Source organism: Labeo rohita, chromosome 4, assembly GCF_022985175.1.
Source record: "Labeo rohita strain BAU-BD-2019 chromosome 4, IGBB_LRoh.1.0, whole genome shotgun sequence".
In the NCBI taxonomy this organism is placed as follows: Eukaryota; Metazoa; Chordata; class Actinopteri; order Cypriniformes; family Cyprinidae; genus Labeo; species Labeo rohita.
The window spans coordinates 24,622,349-24,643,381 of record NC_066872.1 but is presented as its reverse complement, the minus strand read 5'-3'; the positions used below and the strand labels follow the sequence as shown (position 1 = coordinate 24,643,381).

Below are 21,033 nucleotides of genomic sequence, written 5' to 3'. Positions count from 1 at the left end.
ACGTATGATAAACGCTGATGGAAAATATGTCAGTAAAACCGCTGAGGTCACTATAAAAAAACAACTTCACACTTTCCTTTTACAGTAATTTAATTATGTGATGACTATCTTTACATAAACTTTTACATAAGTATATTATGATTATTTTAAAGTGATAGCTCACCCAAAAATGAAAGTTTGCTGTTAATTCACTCACCCTCGGGCCATCTAAGATGTAGCAGACTTTTTTTTTTTTTTCTAAGAGCAATAAAGAAGATGTATAAGTGAAACTATTGTTTTTGGTGATTTGTACACCGCTCGTCTGTGGCTACAGTTTGTTTTTTTTTTTTGCCAAAAAAAGTTACTGAAAGTAAAATAACAATAACATTAACAATAATAATAATAATTGGGTGAACTATCCTTTTAATCAGTTGCTGATATTTGGGAGTTTGGTGTTGGTTACAGTGTTTACTTTCTTTTATATATATATATTTTTAACAATTTCTGTATTCATAATGATTACAGAATCACAAAGTTCTAAATAAATGTTTCTTTTAGAGATTAATTTTATAAATCTCATTATTACATAAACCTTTTCTAAATTATTATATGAATATAAATATGTAAAATACATTATATTTTAACAATTGCTATGAATGTGCTTTTACTATACTTAACCTGCAATGAACCAGAAATATTCCTTCAAACAACGAACATTTTTCCTTTTTTTTTCCCCCTCCAAGTCATCACAAACCAGAAGTCAGTCTAGTTTAGCGGAGATCCGCCCAATTTGGCAACCCTGCAGCTGCGTTATGCAGTGAGTCAACACTGGATGGAAACAAAGGAAAACTAGACTGGGACACGTAAAAACACGTGGATTGGAATGACATTATTATGGTATGAAACTGGTCGTTACCATTCATTTAATAGTGTGCAGATTGATGCAATGATATCGACGCGATTTCTTTATTGCCACACCGTGGTTGTAGCTTGTGTTGCAGTTACTGGGATGTGTCTCCCTTACAAAATGGCATGCTAAATTACGATTTTTAAACTGTATCTAAATATAGAGTGATTAAACAGAAAATGTATAACGTTACCCTCTAAAAGAGTTGCGACCTTTGCTGCCGCGAGCACACAAACATCTGTGCCAAAGGTAACATTTCGTCATCAACAGTAGCCCATGAGTTGCACATCCGATTTTGTTAATTACTACAAGTATTTGGACGACAATCTGATAGCTAGATCACCTGTCTTCCATCCACAGTATATTTTAAACCTTAACTCCCTAAAAGTAAGATTTAAACACTTTGCATTTTAGTATAGTTTGCGGTTTTAAACGCTTCTCTTCCTTCCGACTGGGTCACACTAAACACCACAGAGTACAACTTCAGCTCATCTCGCATGCCAAATTGTTAGTTGCGGTTTCATTCAGCTTTGCACTGTCTTTGGAAAAGAAAGATTTAATTATTTAATAAAGACTTAATTCTTTTTTGTTGTTGTCTTTGTTTTTTCAGACATTATTTCTGTTCTGAGGCGTTTTGGATCTAATACCTCAATCCCATCACAGAAGAAACACCTGGTCTAAACTTTATCGGACTGTATCATGTTGGCACCTGTTAGGTACAGACATTTTTGACGCATGAATGTTAACATGACAAAATACTATAGTTATTTGTTGCTGCTATAAAATTATAAATTAATACGGAACGTTTTGCTATTTAGTTTAGTTAAATGTTTAATATACAAAGACAGTGATGGCTAGTACAAAGTTACAACGTAACAGCCTATAACATTTAGGCAGGAAATATAACGTTATACCATGATGTAGTTGATTTCACCAACGAAATTATCATTATCGTTTATCACCCCCCAAAATGTTTATCATTCACTTACCTCAACATTGCTCCAAAGCTAATTTCGTGGAAAACAAAGAGACAATATAGCTGCAAGCAGCAATTACCGGGGTTTGAGCAAATAAAGCCTTTAAGGTGCTATGCAAAGTTGTTCAGAATAAGGGATATGATATGATATGAAGACCTAGTGTTTGTGTGAATAGGTGAGCATTTTTTAACAGTTTGAGGCCATTTACCATAGAAATCTTGTGTTTTTAAAGCCTTTTTAACTGTTACAGCGCCACCTATGGTCCGATCTCCATGAAACTTTTCATGCTTGTTAAGAATCATCTGACACATGTTCTTACCAATTTTCGTAAAGTTTTGAGTTTTTGTTTAGGTTTTATAGGCTTTTGGGTATACGTGGCCACACCCCTTTTCTAAATGACCCTGTTATAGCTAACCAAAGGATAAAATTCAACATTTTTTTGATAATTTATTGATCTAGGGAGTCCAGAGAATATTACTGCAGTTGTCTGCTCAAGATTGAGTGAAAAACCTAGGACTAGTTCGCAAAAGTAGGTTTTTAACATATTTGTGAATATTTAATGAACGACTTGAATGACAGCAATGGTTCTTGAGGCAAAGTTGTTCATCATGAGGAGATCTATCAAATGATATGAAGATCTAGTGTTTGTGTGAATATATGTGCATTTATTTAGCCATTTAAAGCCATTTACCATACACAGCTTGTGTTGTTGAAGCCTTTTTAACTGTTATAGCACCACCTATGGTCTGATCATCACGAAACTTTGCATGCTTGTTAAGAGTCATCTGACACATGTTCTCACCAATTTTCTGAAAGTTTTGAGTTTTTGTTTAGGTTTTATAGGCTTTTGGGTGATTTTGGTCACGCCCCTTTTCTAAATTACCCCGTTATAGCTAACCGAAGGACAAAATTCAACATTTTTTTTAATAATTATTGATCTAGAGAGTCTGGAGAACTGCACTGCAGTGGTTTGATCGAGATTGAGCGAAAAACCTGGGGCGAGGCTTTGGATCTGAGTAGCGGTCAAGACTACTACGATCTGACCAAGTTTCAGCTCTCTAGGCCTTACGGTTTGGGCTGCACGATCAGTTTTAGGGAAGAACAATAATAATAATAAAAAAAATCCTTACAATTACAATTACAATTGCGTGCTCGAACCCCTAATTATGTCTTTTCCATTCTGAGACTGAATGTTGACTGAATGTTTTACTTCAATTAGGACGGAGAAGCATCACAAAAACATCATAAATATTGTCGAGATGACTTTTGCCTAGTAAGTTGTAGGAAACCATATCATAGCAGTTGTGTGAAGAACAATCCCGGAACTTTGAAACAAAGTCGTTATTGACTAAAAATCCCGACATTAACGCTAGCTCTTCCTGGCGTTTTCAATGATTTGGTTGCCTCGTTTAATAGAACTGATTTAAATAATTCGATAACAAGGCAGACCAATCAGCGTCCTTTGATTTTTGTGCATTTTGATTAGGCTGTTACAAACTTTTTCTTTTTCTGTCAATTAATCTATCTTTTTTTGTTCTTGCTAGTTGATTAATCTAACAAATTAGTATTCCCCTGATAAATCTATTCATTAATTTCTGATATTTTGATTAATGGTTAACTTGTTCATTTGCCAATAAATAACTTGTGTCACAATTTGTTTATTCAGAAATACTAATTGTGTATACGTAACTATGGTGTTTAACAGAGAATACAAGACTTTTGTCATACAATCTTTCATTTACTTTTGTATAGGACTGTGAGCTCTGAAAGGGGGGCATGTCCTCTATTGACTGTTCAGCCGAGTCGAGCACTGATGGACGAAAAGTTTCAGATTGTCATAATGAATTTACTGCCAAATCAAAAGGTGACGCTACACTCTCTACATCAGTCAGAGGACAAGGACTTCTGGGAGGCATATGGACACTACGTCAGTGATAAACACGGGACAGTGACAGGTGCATAGAACAGTCTGCTTTGGTGCTTTTCAATCGAGAAAGGGCAACAAATTTCTATAGGTTGTGGACCCACTGTCTCACCTGGTTGCCCGTTGACAGGAACATTACTCAAAAAGTTGCCCTGTGTATCAACACCTTAATGCATGACCCTTAGAAAAGTTATCACAGTATTATTATTCCCTGCCAATCACATACAATGCCATTAAAAAGTTTGGGAAAAATAACATTTGTTATTATTATCAATGTTGAAAACAGTTGTGCTGCTAAATTTTATGTGGAAACCATGGTACATTTTAGAATTCTTTAATAAATAGGAAGTTTAAAAGACTAGATTTTATTTGAAATTTTTAGTAACAATATGAAAGACTTGTCATATTGTGTCACTTTTGATCCATTTAGTTCATCCTTGCTGAATGAAAGTAATCATTTCTTAAACTTTGAACTGTAGTTTATGGACTATAAATATTACGTAACTCTGTTTACTATAGTGAGTAGTTGTAAGAGAGACAATGAAAGGAAATCCACATCCTGGCCAGATAGTAATCCAGCTTATTATCTACTTTAAATGCTGAAAAACAACATGCTTTGACCAATTAGAGACCATATAAATCTAGTTTATCTGGATTTTCCAGCTTTGCACCGGAAAGTATAATCATACAATTCGCAAATGTATCAATTCACAGATTAAAAAAATGATTCAATACTAACATTATTTTATCTTGTTAAAACTAAGTGGCCAAAGATAGATGTTTGGGAGGCACCTATGATGGCACGGAGCAGATGGGATTGATATGGAGCATGAGGCCCATACCAGGAAGTCGATCTGGACTCAGGTAACTTAGGCTGGCAAAATCCGATTTTTTCTTGATTTCTGTCTCTCACAAAAGTTAAATTACCTTTTTTGCCAAATTGAATCCAGAATATGAGAAGTGTTGGAAAAGTCACCAGTTTCTTATGCATTTTTCTAAGCTAGTCTTTGCTCCCTGTCTCTTTTATTTAAGGTTGCGCAAGACAAATGTACTCACACCGATGGTGATTCACATCTCAGTATATGGTGGGCATCTATCGCAAGGCTTCAGCCAGATAACACCCCTGGCAACCAGTGTCACAGAACGATGGTATGTCACACCAGGTGTGCAGAGGGTGAACGTCAGGGAGAAAGGAGTACGAGCAACTTTATTTCTTCCTCCAGGTACACACACAATGATGTAGTGATCATAATACAATAAAAATACAGTTCATATACAGTGCTGATCCAGTGTTAAATATTTATGAGGTGCAAAAGTATGTGAATCTTTGCTTTCAGTATCTGTTGTGACCCCTTTTTGAAGCAATAACTGCAGGCAACGTTTTTGTAACTGCTGATCAGTCCTGCACGACTTGGAGGAATTTTAGCCCATTCTTTAGTACAGAAACACTTCAACCCTGTGATGTTGGTGGGCTTCCTCCTAAGAACTGCTTGCTTCAGGTCCTTCCACAACATTTTATTTGGATTAGGGTGCGGACTTTGACTCGGCTGATCCAAAACTTTACTTTTGTTCTTGTTTAACCATTTTTTGGTAGAATGACTTGTGTGCTTGAGTCGTTGTCTTGCTGCATGACCCACTTTCTTTTTAGATTTTAGCTCATGGACACTTGTCCTGACATTTTCTTTTAGAATTTGCTGGTGTAATTCAGTATTTATTGTTCCATCAATAATGGCAAGTCGTCCTGGCCCAGATGGAACAAAACAGGTTTCACAGATGGGATAAGGTTCTTCTTATGCTGGAATGAAGTGTTTTTCTTTCTCAAAGCATAACACTTTTTATTTAAACCAAAAATTATATTTTGGTCTCATCCGTCCACAAAACATTTCTCCAATAGCCTTCTGACTTGTCCACATGATCCTTCTCAAACTGCAGACAGGCAGCAGTGTTTTTTGGAGAGTTGTGGCTTTCTCCTTGCAACCCTGCCATGCACACCATATGTGTTCATTGCTCTCCTGTTGATGGAGTCATGAACTTCAACATTAACCAACGTGAGAAAGGCCTTTAGTTGCTTAGAAGTTATCCTGGGGTTCTTTGCAACCTTGGAAACTATTATACTTCTTGCTTTGGTCGACCACTTCTGGGAAGGGTAACTGTGGTCTAGAATTTCCTTTATTTGTACACAATCTGTCTGACTGTATATTTGTGAAATCCAAACTCTTTAGAGATTCCAGCCTGGAGAGCAACAACAACTCTTTTTCTGAGGTCCTCAAAGATCTCCTTTGTTTATGCCATGATTCACTTTCACAAACATGATCAGACTGTTCTTTAAATAAAACAGGGCATAAACTGACACCTAATTGCCATCATATTAACTGATAACACTGAACAGATAGACTAACAAAGTATATATTTTCATTTATTGTTTCATCATTGATGACAAGTCGTCCTGGCCCAGATGCAGCAAAACATGTTTCACAGATGTTTGAAAATCTGATGAACTTTTTGGTCATATTTTGCAAAAATATAGAAAATTCTAAAGGGTTCACAAACTTTCAAGCAGCACTGTATACAGTGACTTAAATAAGCCTCTGCTAATTTGAGTTTTCTTGGAAAGTTTTGAGTTCTGTAAATAGCTTGCCATGTGTTGTTTTTTTTAAGGTCCTGGACCGTACCCTGGAGTGTTGGACCTGTGGGGAGGTGGTGGTGGTTTGGTTGAGTATCGTTCAAGCTTGCTTGCATCTCATGGCTTTGCATCCATGGCACTTGAGTACCTTGCTCCTGAAGAGCTGAGAACAGCTGAAGTTGATGTGGCATATTTTGAGGTAATTCAAAAAAAATGTACTAAAGTGTACCAACTCTGACATGACATCCTTTGTGATCTGCAGCTGTATGTAATTTCATTTGTCATCCGTGCATTTTGCCACAAATTTCCCACTTCCTAGATCATTCTTTCTACTTCAAATTTGTGTGCGTGCATATACATTGTTCCTGTAGAAAGCATACCAGATCCTGCAGAATCATCCAAAGGTACAGAGTAACCGTATGGCAATGCTCGGGCTGTCTTTTGGAAGTGCCGTCACACTCAGTATGGCGGCCTACTCCAAAGTCATCAAGGTTTGCTTGACCTACAAACACAAACATACAGTTATCTACATTAGAATGTATGTTTTTAGATTTGAATGTCATTTTATTGTCTTGTAGCCCCAGTGCTGTGTTTGTATCAGCGGAAGTCATGTGTTTCCAGTCAATAAATCCCTCTTTGAAGTCTTTGAGGATATGAAAAAGTGAGTGAACATTAAACATTATTTATCTGACTGAGCCTCATCTAAAACAGTAGTAATTCTGTGTCTCATTCCTCTCCATATTTCCTGGAAAAACAGTCTAAAGTATTATAAAACATAAAACTTTAAAATGTAAAGAATATTTCTGTTCGACCTTTTATGCACACTATTAAAATATTAGGTAAGTCTAGTTATTCAGAGTTTTTAAAGGAAATTCTCCACATATTTGCTATTTAAATTAGTGAGTTTGTGTAATTTTATTTCTGCAGATGAAAACTTTTGGCTTTCTATCAGGTTAATTTGAAAGGGTAGTTCACCCAAAAATTGAAGATTTGATTTTAATTTACTCACTCACATGGTCCTTACACAAACCATGGTGCTTAGTGATTCATAAAATGCCTAAGTCAATGACTACTGTCACTTTGAGAGTCAAAAAAGCATATTAGGAAGTACAAAATTAGGACCACTGGCTTCTGATGATGTGTTGAGGTCTTACAAAGCAAAACGATCAGTCTGTGCAAGAAAATGAACATTATTTACAACATCATTTCCTATAATCCATAGCCACAGAGAAAATGTCCAGAGTGATATCACTTTTAAATGTGCCTGATAGTCACACAGACTCAAAATGAGCCATTATTCGTTAATCCTATGATGCTGGTTATATACCTTGCCCTCCATAAGTATTGGAACAGCAAAGGCTAAATTGCTGTGGAGTCAAGAAATCTACAGAATGTCACATTTTATTATTGGGTGTTTCAACACAGAAATGTTTTAGCAGCTAAGAAGATCAGCACTTTTAGAGTTCATCCCACTATCTGATGTGAGCATAAGTATTGAATACATGTCTAAAATACATGTCTGTAAAATCACCAACAACCTCCAAAAAGCTGGGGTGATGCTCTGACAATCTACTGTCCACAGGAGACTTTGTCACAGAATTACTGAAGCTATACAGCAAGATGCAAACCTCTGACCAGCACCAAAAATAGAAAGACAAGATTAGAGTTTTGGAACAGAGTTTTATGGACAAATGAGACAAAGATTAACCTTTATCTAAGTGATGGGAAATCAAAAGTGTGGAGAAAAAAGGGAACTGCAAATGATCCTAAGCATACAACCTTATCTGTAAAGCATGGTGCAGGTGGTGTCATGGCATGGGCATGCATGGCTATCTCTGGCTCTCTCAATTTTCATGATGACCAATATTCAAGAAAATGCCACCAGACTTGGACAATGACCCAAAATACCCTGCCAGTTCAGTCAAGGGGTTTATCAGGTCAAAAAAAAGTCTTAGAATACCCAAATCGATCTCCAGATTTAAGTCCGACTGAACATTTCACCAGCTGAAGAGAATATTAAAGGGAGAAACTCACCAAAACAAGCAACAGTTGGAATTGGCTGCATTAAAGGCTGGGAAAAGCATTTCAAAGCATGAGACCAAGAGTCTGGTGATGTCTGTGGGTCGCAGATTCACTGCTGTGATTTCACGCAAGGGATCTACAACAAAATAATAGCTTTTAGTCTTTTACATCTGCCTTAAGTTCAACTGTCCAGTATGTGTTTATATAGATATGTTAAAACACCCAATAATAAAGTGTGACATTCTGTACTTTTGTCTCATATTCATCTTTTAATCATATTTACAGATTTCTTGACTCCACAGCAAACAGAGCAATTTTGTCTTAAAGGAGAAGTCCACTTCCAAAACAGATTCACATATAATGTACTCACCCCCTTGTCATCCAAGATGTTCATGTCTTTCTTTCTTCAGTCGTAAAGAAATTATGTTTTTTGAGAAAAACATTTCAGCATTTTTCTCCATGTAATGGTGCCCCAATTTTGAACTTCCAAAATGCAGTTTAAATGCGGCTTCAGGTGATCTCAAATGCGGTTGTGAACAATCCCAGCCGAGGAAGAAGGGTCTTACCTAGCAAAACAATTGATTGGTTTCATTAAAAAATACAACTGAAATACTTTTTATTCTCAAATGCTCATTTTGCCTTACTCTCCTTGAACTCTGTGTATTGTGCCTCAACACAGTTAGGATATGTCAAAAAACTCAATCGTATTTTTCGGATTTTAAAATCATTTTAAAGTCATCCTACATCGCTGCAGAAGTACCAACCCAGTCTTTGCAAAGTGAACATGCAAAGAAGATCAAACACCCTTTACAAAAAAGATAAAACAGTGATATAGGACAATTTTGAAGTTGAGGGAGAATGAGATGGGAGTTTTTCGACATACCCTAACTGTCTTGAACTGGAAAAAAACAGTCCAGGCAGAGTAAGACAAGATGAGCGTTTGACATTAAAAACTATATAAATTGTTGTATTCTTTATGAAAATAACCGTTCGTTACGCTAGATAAGACCCTTTTTTTTCTCGACTGGGATCGTTTACATTCACATTTGGGATCGTTTGAAGCCGCATTAAACTACATTTTCAAAGCAGTTCAGAATCGGTGCACAATAACAGTCCATTATATGGAGAAAAATGCTGAAATGTTTTCCTCAAAAAAACATAATTGTGACCCTGGACCACAAAACCACTCTTAAGACGCCAGGGTATATTTGTAGCAATAGCCAAAAATAGATTGTATGTGTCAAAATGACTGATTTTTCTTTTATGGCAAAAATCATTAGGAAATTAAGTAAAGATCATGTTCCATGAAGATATTTTGTAAAATTCTTATATTGTCTTATCCTAACAAACCATACATCAATGGAAAGCTTATTTATTCAGCTTTGACCCTTATGACTGGTTTTGTGGTCCAGGGTCACAATTTCTCTATGACTAATGAAAGAAAGACATGAACATCTTGGATGACAAGGTGAGTACATTATATGTGAATCTTTGTTTTGGAAGTGGACTTCTCCTTTAACTGTTCCAATACTTACGGAGGGCACTGTATACTGATCCTACAATGACATTTTATGAAGCACCAAGGACCACAGTTACAGCTATAATCTTCAAAAATCAGTTGTATTGAAGAAAAAAGTCACCAACATTTTGGATGTCTTGAGGGTCATTTAAAAGCAAACTTTAATTTCTAGGTAAACTATACCTTTCACAACTATACCTTTCACCGTCCTAAGAGTGTTTTTGAACATGCTCAGTCATATGGCATCTTATGAATTTGAAAATTGGATTAGATGTTTCTGTCACATGTAGAACTCTAGTCAATAAATCATCCATATGGGACATTTACAGTAAATTACTGATTCTAATGACAAACAGTAACAAGTATGTACTTTGCAGGTATATGGACAGAGTAGTTATGAATGAGGAGAACCAGGTGATACACAGAGGCATCATCTTGCCCATTCCCTCAGACCCAGCTCTTAAAGTGGACGTGAGTAAAACTTCTATATAGATTTGTTCATATACAGTATAGTCTCTTTGCTTGTCATTTGTTTCCGTTTTTATTTTTCTTTGGTAATGTTAGTTCTGTTTTTTTAGGTTGGGAAAATAAAGTGTCCTCTTCTGTTGGTGAATGCTGGTGATGATCAGAACTGGGCTTCTGTTGAATCTGCTGAAGATGTGAGTTATATTTATTTCAGTTTGGCCAAACTGAACATATTACTGAGCATTTCTGATTTAAGAAGATACCTCAAAAGCACAGCCTATGTAAGACAATGGCACCATTAGACCAGCTATTGTTGTTATTTTTAATGCACTGTGCTCCCCGGCGGTTATATATATATATATATATATATATATATATATATATACTTTTTTTCTTTTTTTTTTGCTGGCACGTTTTGGTTCATACCCTAAAAGTGGCAATTTTAACAAGCTATAAAAAATGATCTGTCGGGTATTTTGAGCTAAAACTTCACATAAAAACTGGGGACAACAGAGATTTTTACATCTTGTAAAAAGGGGCATAATAGGTCACCTTCAAATAAATGGTCACGCAAAAATGAAAACTCTGTTATCATACATTAACATTTTTCAAAACAGTTTTTTCTGTATAACTTTTTTCTGCATTTGTTGTTGTTTTTACTTTTTTCTATGACATTATTCATTATATTAAAAAAAAAAAAATAATAATAATAATAAATAAATTAGCTGGAATAAAATATAAATATTAGATAAAAATTTAAACTTAACCCGATGAAGATTAGAAATGTTGCCTTTACAACTAACGGAAACAAAATGATTGAAGTACTAACATTACTAAAATAAATAAATAAAAATATATAAAAAACTAACTGAAATTAAAATGAAAACATTATATACAAAAAATAAAAGATATTTCAAATTATTGTTAAATATTGCAATAGAATATAAATAATAATAAAATAACACTGCTCTCTAATTTAAAAAAAAAAAAATTGTCTACTTGAGACAATACAAAATGAAAAAATGCACCTAGTGGCTGAGGCAGGGATTTTTGGATTAACTGTCCCCTAACACGCAGTTTCAACTTTGGCCACCAGGTGCCACTATCACTATCTAAACAAAACAAAATATAAAATAAAATCTTTATATGAATTTTAGTTCTGTTTAAATATATATATATAGAGAGAGAGAGGGAGAGAGAGTTGTTGTGATTTTTGTAAAGTATTTGCTATATTTTTATTTTATTAGATTTTCAAAGATTGCTTAAAGTTTTATTTCTTCATTTCATTAGACACCATTTTGATAAATTTGTATCAAATCATAAAACAGACTTCAGAAAAAATAAAATGTAAAACTCAATGTATGTTTACAGTCATTCTCAAGGTCTAAAAAACATGTGGAAAGCATTTCCATTCCCAATAATGGTAAATGTGATAAATATCAATATTGTATAATAATGGTCATATTAATGCTTTGTATGAGGAACAAAACTAAATTATGTTGTCATTCACTGTTATTCTTATAGTGAGCTGTGTCTAGATCATTGACAGATTTTGTGAAAGGGCTCAGTTAATGAATAAATGACTTTCATTTCATTTTCATTTTTGGCGTGAACTGTCCCTTTAAATTATTTACAGCAGTTAACCTTGGTGTTGCGTTCTCACCTATAACTGAAATGCTTTGATCTGAAATGCTTCATCTGCACCCAGATGGAGATGATGATGGAGAAAGCAGGAAATCGACACCTGTTGACGGTCCTGACGTATCCTGATGCGGGTCATCTGATTGAACCTCCATACACGCCTCACTTCCGAGCATCTAACTTCATCCTGCAGGATTTGAAACAGAAGAGTAAGCACACATAAGCTACTGTTTCTTTTCCTCTTTGCAGTTTTCATATATGATAAATATATTTAGACCTTCTTGAATGTGTGGTTATGTAAATGTATCTGTTTGAATATTCATCCGAATGTGGTGTTATTGTTGCTGCAGTTGTCATGCTGTGGGGTGGACAGACTAAACCGCACGCATACGCACAAGAGGACGCATGGGAGAAGATTTTAGGATTTCTGCAGCAGCACCTCTACTTCAGTTCAAAAGCCAAACTGTAGCTCTGTCATTTCCAACAATTAAACTATATTTTAAATAACGCTGATAATGAACAACAGCACTTGTTGTTACATTTCACTTTGGTATGTGGAATATTACGTTTTTATGTAATACATTACGCATAATCCATTATGAAGGTTTGTCATAATGATGTACATATATGATGACACTAACTAAAGGCATTATGTTGGGCAACATTTCTTAATACACTAAATACAAAAAATGTGGGCAATATTTTTTAATACACTTCATTTTATTCTCACAATCCACCTCTTTCTAAGAATGTTTAGAAATGCACATTTGAAATGAGATTAGTTCATTATCGTATTTAATTTTGGTTAAAAAGTATTTTTGATTTAAATAAAAATCCTATTTTTTAAAACAAATATAAGTTATTATGATAGTATTTTGAACAAGAATCAATGCTAAATATTGTACAATATTTGGGTGATTTTATAACTACTTTTCTTTAAATAGCTAAATAAATATAATAGTTACATTAATAAGGCAAGCTATGACTAACTTGATTTAAGTAAGATTTTTATTTTTTTAGGATGTATTTTACTTTAATTGAATGTAATGTTTTTGCCATGTTCAATTTCATATTTATTAATAAATAAATATGCTATTTTAAAAATCCTTTCATGTTCATATAAGTTGAGTGTTTTTGTTGTTGTTGCTGTTTAAGTAATCACAATTATGAGTACATTTTTTCACCATAAACTTTATATAAATGTGAGTAATGTAGCTTTGGAGGTATGACAATATGAAATGGCAATGATTAATTTCCGGAGGGAAAAAATTGACAAATTATTACTTTTAATGTCTAAAAAGCTCAATAATGATCATTGTTTTAAATATTTAAAATATATATAAATACACATTTTTTATTTACTTACCGTTTTATCCTGTTACCATTACCAGAGAAGTAACGGAGAATAATTAAGTAAAGATGTTTCACAGTATTCGAACAATATTCGCCACAGAACCATATTTTAATCATTTTCATGTAGCAGATAATGTTAATGTTGCGAAAGAATCAGAAAGTGTTTGAAAAGTATGAACGTTTTAACGCAACGACAGTTACAATGTTTGGCACCGCGCCTTCAGTAAAAGTCTGTTCGCGCTTGCGGCATAAAATCACGTTTATTTAAAAATGTGCTGCCCCAAAATACTGTCTTGATAGTCAGCTGACAAGGATTTGAGACGCTGCTAGAGTGTTTGGCGTGATACACGGTTTGTAGAAGTACTACATGCGTAAATCAGCGTTGTTTAATGTCATGGGCGGGAGCTTCGCTTCTCCCACGCTCCACACACACAGTTACTCAGCTCTGGAAAACATTGCCAGAGAACGAGAGCAACAATGTGGATTCTCCAGATTACAGCTCTTACCATATGTAAGTTTTGTTTATCAGTATTCTTCTATTCATAACTCAAATATAACTACTGTTTTTCAGTTTGACTAGGAGGTTAATGCTGACAGGATTATTGTTTTTACACAGATCGGTGTGTTCAGGTTTTTGGTTTGTGTAAGGTACATTGGGTAGATTTCCAAAATAACTTTAAGTTATTAAAACTTATTCCTATCATGATTCAAAACTCTTTTAGTTCTATTTTGAAACTTATTATTTTTGCTTCTTAAATGTAAGTATGGAAAGAAAGGTACAGTGTGTAGTATTTGTGGAATGTTATGTGTTCCAAAGTCAGCATCCAATATAAATGTATTTCATTTTGGTGTTACATAGTGTCAGGTTCGATGTCTAGAGGTTCTTGTACATCCTATCTGGTTTCCTGCATGCCACATTCAGCTCTCCTTCAGGTCAATAAATGTTCTCATGTGATATTCATTTAAATAATTAGAAACAGATTCTACTGTAACCAGGAGCCAAAATGATTAACCATGTGCATGGTTTAAACTGTTTCAGTGATGTAATAGTTTACACATTAAAATGAAACAGAAATAATGTATGAGTTACATAATTAAGGGGGTAGTTATCACAAGAGCTGTTATCACAGAAATTCTAAGATTTTAAATCAAAAAGCAAATACACAAATGTGTTTATTGCTTTCTCCCATCCAAGACTAAAGTGCAACTGGCTATATGTAAAGTGGAAAAATAGTGCTGGCAAACGATTAATCGCATTAATCGTATCCTTAATAAATGTTTAAATGTTTTCGTTTACATAATATATGTGTGTGTACTGTGTATATTTATTATGCATATTTAAATAAACACATACAGTATATATTTTGAAAATATATTTGAAATATAAACACTCAAACGATTAATCGCGATTAATCGCACCTAAAATAAAACTTTTTAGATGTCTATATAAATACACACGTGCATGTAAATATTTCATAAAAAATATGTTGTTTATATATGAAAAATATGTAATATAAATATATACAGGTAAATACATGTATATATTTTCAAAATATACTGTATGTGTGTGTATTTATACATACCTAATAAATACAGTAGTCAACATTTGAAGATGATCAGAAATGTTAATAAAAGTTGTCCCAAGACAAGAACGGGTATTGTTTTCGTTTTAGGACAACTTTGATGAAAGGTTTTGATCCACTTCTAATGTTGACTACTGTATACACATATATTATGTAAACAAAAACTTATTTTGGATGCAATTAATCGTGATTAATCATTTGACAGCACTAAAATATAACAATTTTCTTAAATATATCTATGCATGTGTATTTATATATACATCATAAATATTTTCACATATATTATGTAAACAAAAACCTTTCATTTGGATGTGATTAATCGTTTGACATCACTAAAACATAAAACTTTTATTAAATATATCTATGCATGTGTATTTATATATACATAATAAATATTCACACACATATATTATGCAAACAAAAAACCTTTCATTTGAATGTGAATAATCACGATTAATCGTGATTAATCATTTAACAGCACTAAAACATAACATTTTTCTTAAATATATCTTTTCCAGTGTATTTATATATACATAAAAATATTCACACATAGGGATGCACGATATTATCGGACTGATATCGGAATCGGCCGATAATGACTTCAAATGTAAATATCGGCATCGGCCCGATATGAAAAATTATGCCGATATGTTTTGCCGATAAGATGAATATGTTAACTCACATGTGCTAAGGGTGTGCTAGGGATTAGATCACGTCAGCAGTGTGGCTCATTCTTGAAGCAAAGTTTTGACTGAATGAGGAGTAGATTCACTGTTTTGTATCGCTGCATTTAAACTGAGAATACACATACAGAATGATGCATAGCAATAGCACGTGCAGTGGCAGCAGCGGCTATAGGAGAAAGCGCGCCGTTGTTCCATTTGGGATAATTTACTGTTGCCTGTTTCATATCCAGTCACTAGATCGCTAAATGCACATTTTAAATGGTTTTATGGTGCTCTTTGTTGTATTTTGAAACCCAATGGCTGTGTTTGCACATGACATGATCTGCATTTAAAATAAAAAGTAATTACGGCGCGCGGTCAGTGAATTCTCTTTCTTCGGCGGCGCAACGGCAAAACACACTGTTGCTCATATGAAACATTTTTCGTGAATATGACACAAGTGAGGTACAAAGCATTCTTTATAAGTTAAATAATCGGTTAGCAGGCAAATGTTAGTAGCGACCATACTTTTGGATTCATGCAGTTAGAGCCAATACATTTAAAGCCATAAGCGGCTGTGTGTCCTGTTTTCCCGGTTGGTCACGAATTGCCACAAACTTAATAATATTTATAGTTTCTTTTCACAAATCATCACCGTCTCACCCTTTAATTTCGCAGGTTTGTTTTCTTGTCATTTACTTTTAATCCATGTTGTCGGATCATTTATGCGGGTAAACTGCGTGTGGGAAATAAAAGATTTCGTGGCAATAAATTAAGAATTCGTTAATACGACTTTTTAATTCGTTCCCTTATTTTACAAATTAATAAATTAATAAAACGTAGGAACGAATTAACAAGTTGTAGGAAATAATTATGTTCGTGTCCCGCAGCCCTGTCAGAGCGCAGTGCACCGTATAAAATAATTAGAAATTATAATTAAACATGACTTAGTGACTACATTTCTATTACTTTCTTTCCATGTTGAATGCCTTTGTATTGCAGGGCTCTAGAATGATCAAAACTGTCACTTTTTTTTTTTTTTTTTTTTTAAATGTGCAAGTTAAAATTTGACGTGGTCGCACTGCTCCATACAGCGCGGGTTACAGAGTTACAAAGCCGTGGCATATTCAGGATTTCACTGATCACGCAAAGAGTAGTTTTCGTTGTGAGCGCTTCGGGTGTAGAGCCTGGTTTGTATTTGTAGTGTCAGCACGAGCCAGGTGGTGACGGCAAAAAGGACGCGACTATTCTGGAAACGATGGTGGACGGAGGATTTGGTTTTCGAGTAGGGTAAAAGACCGCTTGTTAAACCAGAGAAGGTAAACATGTTGGTATTCTTGTGCAAAAAAAGTGTACTGTTTTGCCAGTTGGTCACGAATTGCCACATAACTTAATATTTTTATTTTCCCAAATCCTCACCGTCTCACCCTTTAATTTCTTAGGTTTATTTTCTTGTCATTCACTTTTAATCCATGTTTTCGTATCTCTTACTGTGATAAATTGCGGGTGGGAAATAAAATATTTCGTGGGAATAAATTAACAATTCATTAATACTACATATTAATTCGTTCCCTCATTTTACAAATTAATAAATTAATAAATCATAGGAACGAATTAAGAAATTGTAGCAATGAATTATGTCCTGTTCATGTCCCGCAAAGCACCCTCACAGTCACCCAGTTTAGTTCTACTTTTCTGTTTTCGTTTTGAAATGTTGTATTCAGATTGCGAATTCGAAAGTGAAAGCATCCGAAGTTCGGCTTATAACATAGCAAAAGTGAACTTAATTTACAAAATTCAGATCATAAATAATGCTAGTCTACTGATGAAAAAGAAGGGATTGAATGTAAACCACTCATTACTATTTATTTAATCCTAACGAATAAGTTATTGTTAAAAACTAACTTTCCAAATAAAATGATATATATCGGTATCGGTATCGGTATCGGCCAAAATGAGATGAAAAAATATCGGCATATCGGATATCGGCAAAAATCCAATATCGTGCATCTCTATTCACACACATATATTATGCAAACAAAAACCTTTCATTTGGATGCGAATAATCGCGATTAATCATTTTACAGCACTAAAACAACATTTTTCTTAAATATATCTGTGCATGTGTATTTATATATACATCATACATATTTAAACACATATATTATGTAAACAAAAACCTTTCATTTGGATGTGATTAATCGCGATTAATCGTTTGATGGCACTAAAACAACATTTTTCTTAAATATATCTATGCATGTGTATTTATATATACATATATAGAAAAAATACCCTGAGAAATATTTACTGAAGCAATAAGTGTGACAACTCTGGTCTCCCATATGAATTAACCTTAACTGTACTTTTTTTTATGTCTTTGGTTATCATTTGGGGTTCATGACACTTATGCCACTCATGCTCAAAAATATTAGAATGCAATCTAATCATTACAATCAATGTGATTTCCGTAGCTATTGCTGTGCACACCCTAGCACAACTACCCGATAACAATGACAAGTGTGCAGAGGGGAGCTGTTACCCTGCAACAGGTGATTTGCTGATAGGGAGAGCACATCGGCTTACAGCCTCCTCCACCTGCGGACTGGATGGACCAGAGACATTCTGCATTGTGAGCCATTTACAGGTAATGCATTCTTAGATATACAGTCTTGTTATATAAAAGACAGACAAGCACATAAGAATTATCCCAAGAAATGTTAAATTGGTTTAAACTAGGGCTGTCAAACGATTAATTGCAATTTAATAAAATAAAAGTTTGAGTTTGCCTAATATATGTGTGTGTACTGTGTGTAATCATTATGTATATATAAATACACACAAATTAATGTATATATTTAAGAGAAATATGTTATGTACAAAAATATTTGTATTTATATAAAACAAATTTTATAAAAAAGATAATACACATACTTGTAAATTTTTCTTAAATATATACGTGAATGTATTTGTATTTATATATACATAATAATTACACAGTACACACACATATATTAGGCAAACTCAAACTTTTATTTTGTATGTGATTAATTGTTTGACAGCCCTAGTTTAAACACAAAATATTGTATGTATAACTATTTTTATGCACTATATAATATAATGTAAATTTTATATGTATATATATTTTTTTGACTTAAATACAAAATATACAAAAAATTTTTTTTAACAATTTTCAGTTATTTTTAGTATTCGTTATACATTATATTATATAACCTAAAAAACATCTGATTTGATCATAATCTTTCTATGTTGTTGGGTGGGTTTCTTTCCACACTTATATTCACTGTCTGATAAACAATCAGATCTCTGTGTGGAGATTATGTGGTGGGAGGATGAAGGCCCCATGTCAGATGTTCCAGACCCCCTTAGGCCACTGTTTTGCTCATTACATTATCTGTGTGGCCCATTTTTTCTGTGTATTACATATTGTGAGTGATGAATGGACCAATGGTGAGAAGCTCAGACTAAAGTCTGGCAGTAAATATCAATGTGTGACATGCGTGTGATCTGAACTGTGTGTAGATTTAATCTGGAACTTAACAGTTCAATGTATAGCACACACACCGGATTTGTAAATATGAGATGCTATCAAACCTTAAAGGAATAGTTTAAACAAAAGTGAAAATTCTTTCATCATTTACTCAACCTCATGACATTCCAAATCCTACTTTGTTTCTTCATAGAGAAGGAGATGTTTTGCAGAATGCCCTAGTGATTCTTTTCCTTACAATGATAAGAAATGAGCTTGGAAGCTATTTAGAAACCCATTCATTAAAAAATCATTAAATAACCTAAATCTCATTTTCACTTAAGCATATTGAATTTGCAAATGTTTACAAGGCTCGAGAGAACCAATGACATTTGTCTTGATGCCAAGTTTGTGAATGATATGTTAGAGTTTAAGTGTACGGGACTATCATTAGTATCAATATTACAGCAAAATCCAGATGCAACTGAATGACTTCAGAGGACTATGGGCAAGATTTACTAACAGCTTGTGCCAGTGCAAATCCTCTTTGGTGTTAAAAAACTACTTACTATCAGTTTGAATCCCGGCTCATGGACCTTTCCTGATCCCATCCCCTTCTTGCTCTCCCACTTTGCTTCATGTCCAACTGCACTGTCCTATCTAAATAAAGGCATAAAAACGCCAAAAATAAATCTTTTAAAAAAAAAGACTTACTGTCAAGATTACCTAAAGACACACAGTGAAAAATTTGTGCTGAAAAGGTTTGAAAACAGTTTTTTTTTTGACTGACTATACATTTTTGCTTATACATTTGTAGGAGTTTTTGCATTTGTAGGACAGTTTTTGGGAGGAGAGTATTTAAATTAATAGATTTACTAAGATTTGCGCTAGTCAGTTTTCTAGTATTTGTGCCATTATTTCTCACACAAAGACAACATTTCTTAAACCAGACACTAATTTAATGGAAATGATCTTGCTGCGCCTGTGTCCATTAATATGTGCATTGTCAGTAGATAAACCACAGAACTTTCCATTCCCATCTGCACTTTTATGGGATTGTGCTCCCACGCTAATTTGCCCTGTTTAGTAAATCTGGCCCAATATGTAAAATATAGCACATGATATAGCAAATACAGTCATTTAGACTGTTTCTATAATGTATTTTTGTCAGTTTTTGAGGACAAGTCCTTTATAACTTTCATAGTATGAAAAAAATAACCAGTTACTTTTTAATTTTTGTTCTGTTTTAATGACTTGATGTCATTTTACTTGACCAAGTCAGTTAGATTTAGTCTGTGTGAGTTTTTCTGTGTATACTTGTGTTTATGTTAGTGAGTCATGTGTATGAGAGGGTGAGAAAAACAGGTGCACATCCAGAACATCTGGATTCCTGCTGTTCGCATGATTATGTTTTCCATTCCGCTAAACCCCAGAAGACTCTATATGTCTCACACGCTCCATTAACATCTGCATTTCGATCTCTGTCCATCGTCAGGAACAGGAAAACTGTTTTGAATGCGATTCCCGACGGATGTACAATGAGTTCACCAATCCCAACAGCCACACCATTGAGAATGTTGTGACAACCTTCACTCCCAATCGCCTCAAAACCTGGTGGCAGTCCGAGAATGGTAAGTTCTCACATTACAATAACAACAATCACTAATAAAGATCTTATTAATATCTCAGTTGTTTTTCTAAACAGATTAATCAGATTTTCTCATGTGTCTCTTGTAGAGTTTCAAAGGAGATGTCAACTTAGTCTCAACCTTAGCTCAGAATTACAGATGCCAAAGTTGCAATCAAAAGTTAGATCTCACATGAACTGAAATATTCATACATTCTTCAAAGACCAAATGTGACCTTGGACCACAAAACCAGTCATAAA

At 34.1% G+C, this 21,033-nt stretch overlaps 2 protein-coding genes across 6 annotated transcripts in view; both read left to right on the top strand.

Moving 5' to 3' along the window:
* The first annotated feature begins 718 nt into the window (after positions 1–718).
* Positions 719–12,619, top strand: LOC127163656 (peroxisomal succinyl-coenzyme A thioesterase). Of its 5 annotated transcripts, none has more exons than XM_051106939.1 (12): positions 720–876; positions 1,497–1,602; positions 3,616–3,818; positions 4,552–4,651; positions 4,820–5,010; positions 6,446–6,609; positions 6,782–6,901; positions 6,989–7,071; positions 10,329–10,422; positions 10,530–10,610; positions 12,125–12,266; positions 12,408–12,619. In XM_051106939.1, the coding sequence occupies exons 2-12, from the start codon at positions 1,586–1,588 to the stop codon at positions 12,524–12,526; spliced, it is 1,314 nt and encodes a 437-aa protein (XP_050962896.1). In that variant the 5' UTR covers positions 720–876; positions 1,497–1,585; the 3' UTR covers positions 12,527–12,619. The 5 variants fall into 5 exon arrangements, with proteins under 5 accessions (XP_050962901.1, XP_050962896.1, XP_050962899.1 ...); XM_051106942.1 differs by lacking the exon at positions 720–876 and adding an exon at positions 1,116–1,135; XM_051106943.1 differs by lacking the exon at positions 720–876 and adding an exon at positions 1,191–1,273.
* Positions 12,620–13,771: 1,152 nt separating this feature from the next.
* lamb1b (laminin, beta 1b) overlaps positions 13,772–21,033 on the top strand; it is a 35,075-nt gene continuing 27,813 nt past the window's right edge. Inside the window, 3 exon segments of the mRNA XM_051107611.1 lie at positions 13,772–13,921; positions 18,130–18,302; positions 20,641–20,776. Of these exon segments, the coding sequence (XP_050963568.1) occupies positions 13,888–13,921; positions 18,130–18,302; positions 20,641–20,776 (343 nt within the window). The 5' untranslated portion in view covers positions 13,772–13,887.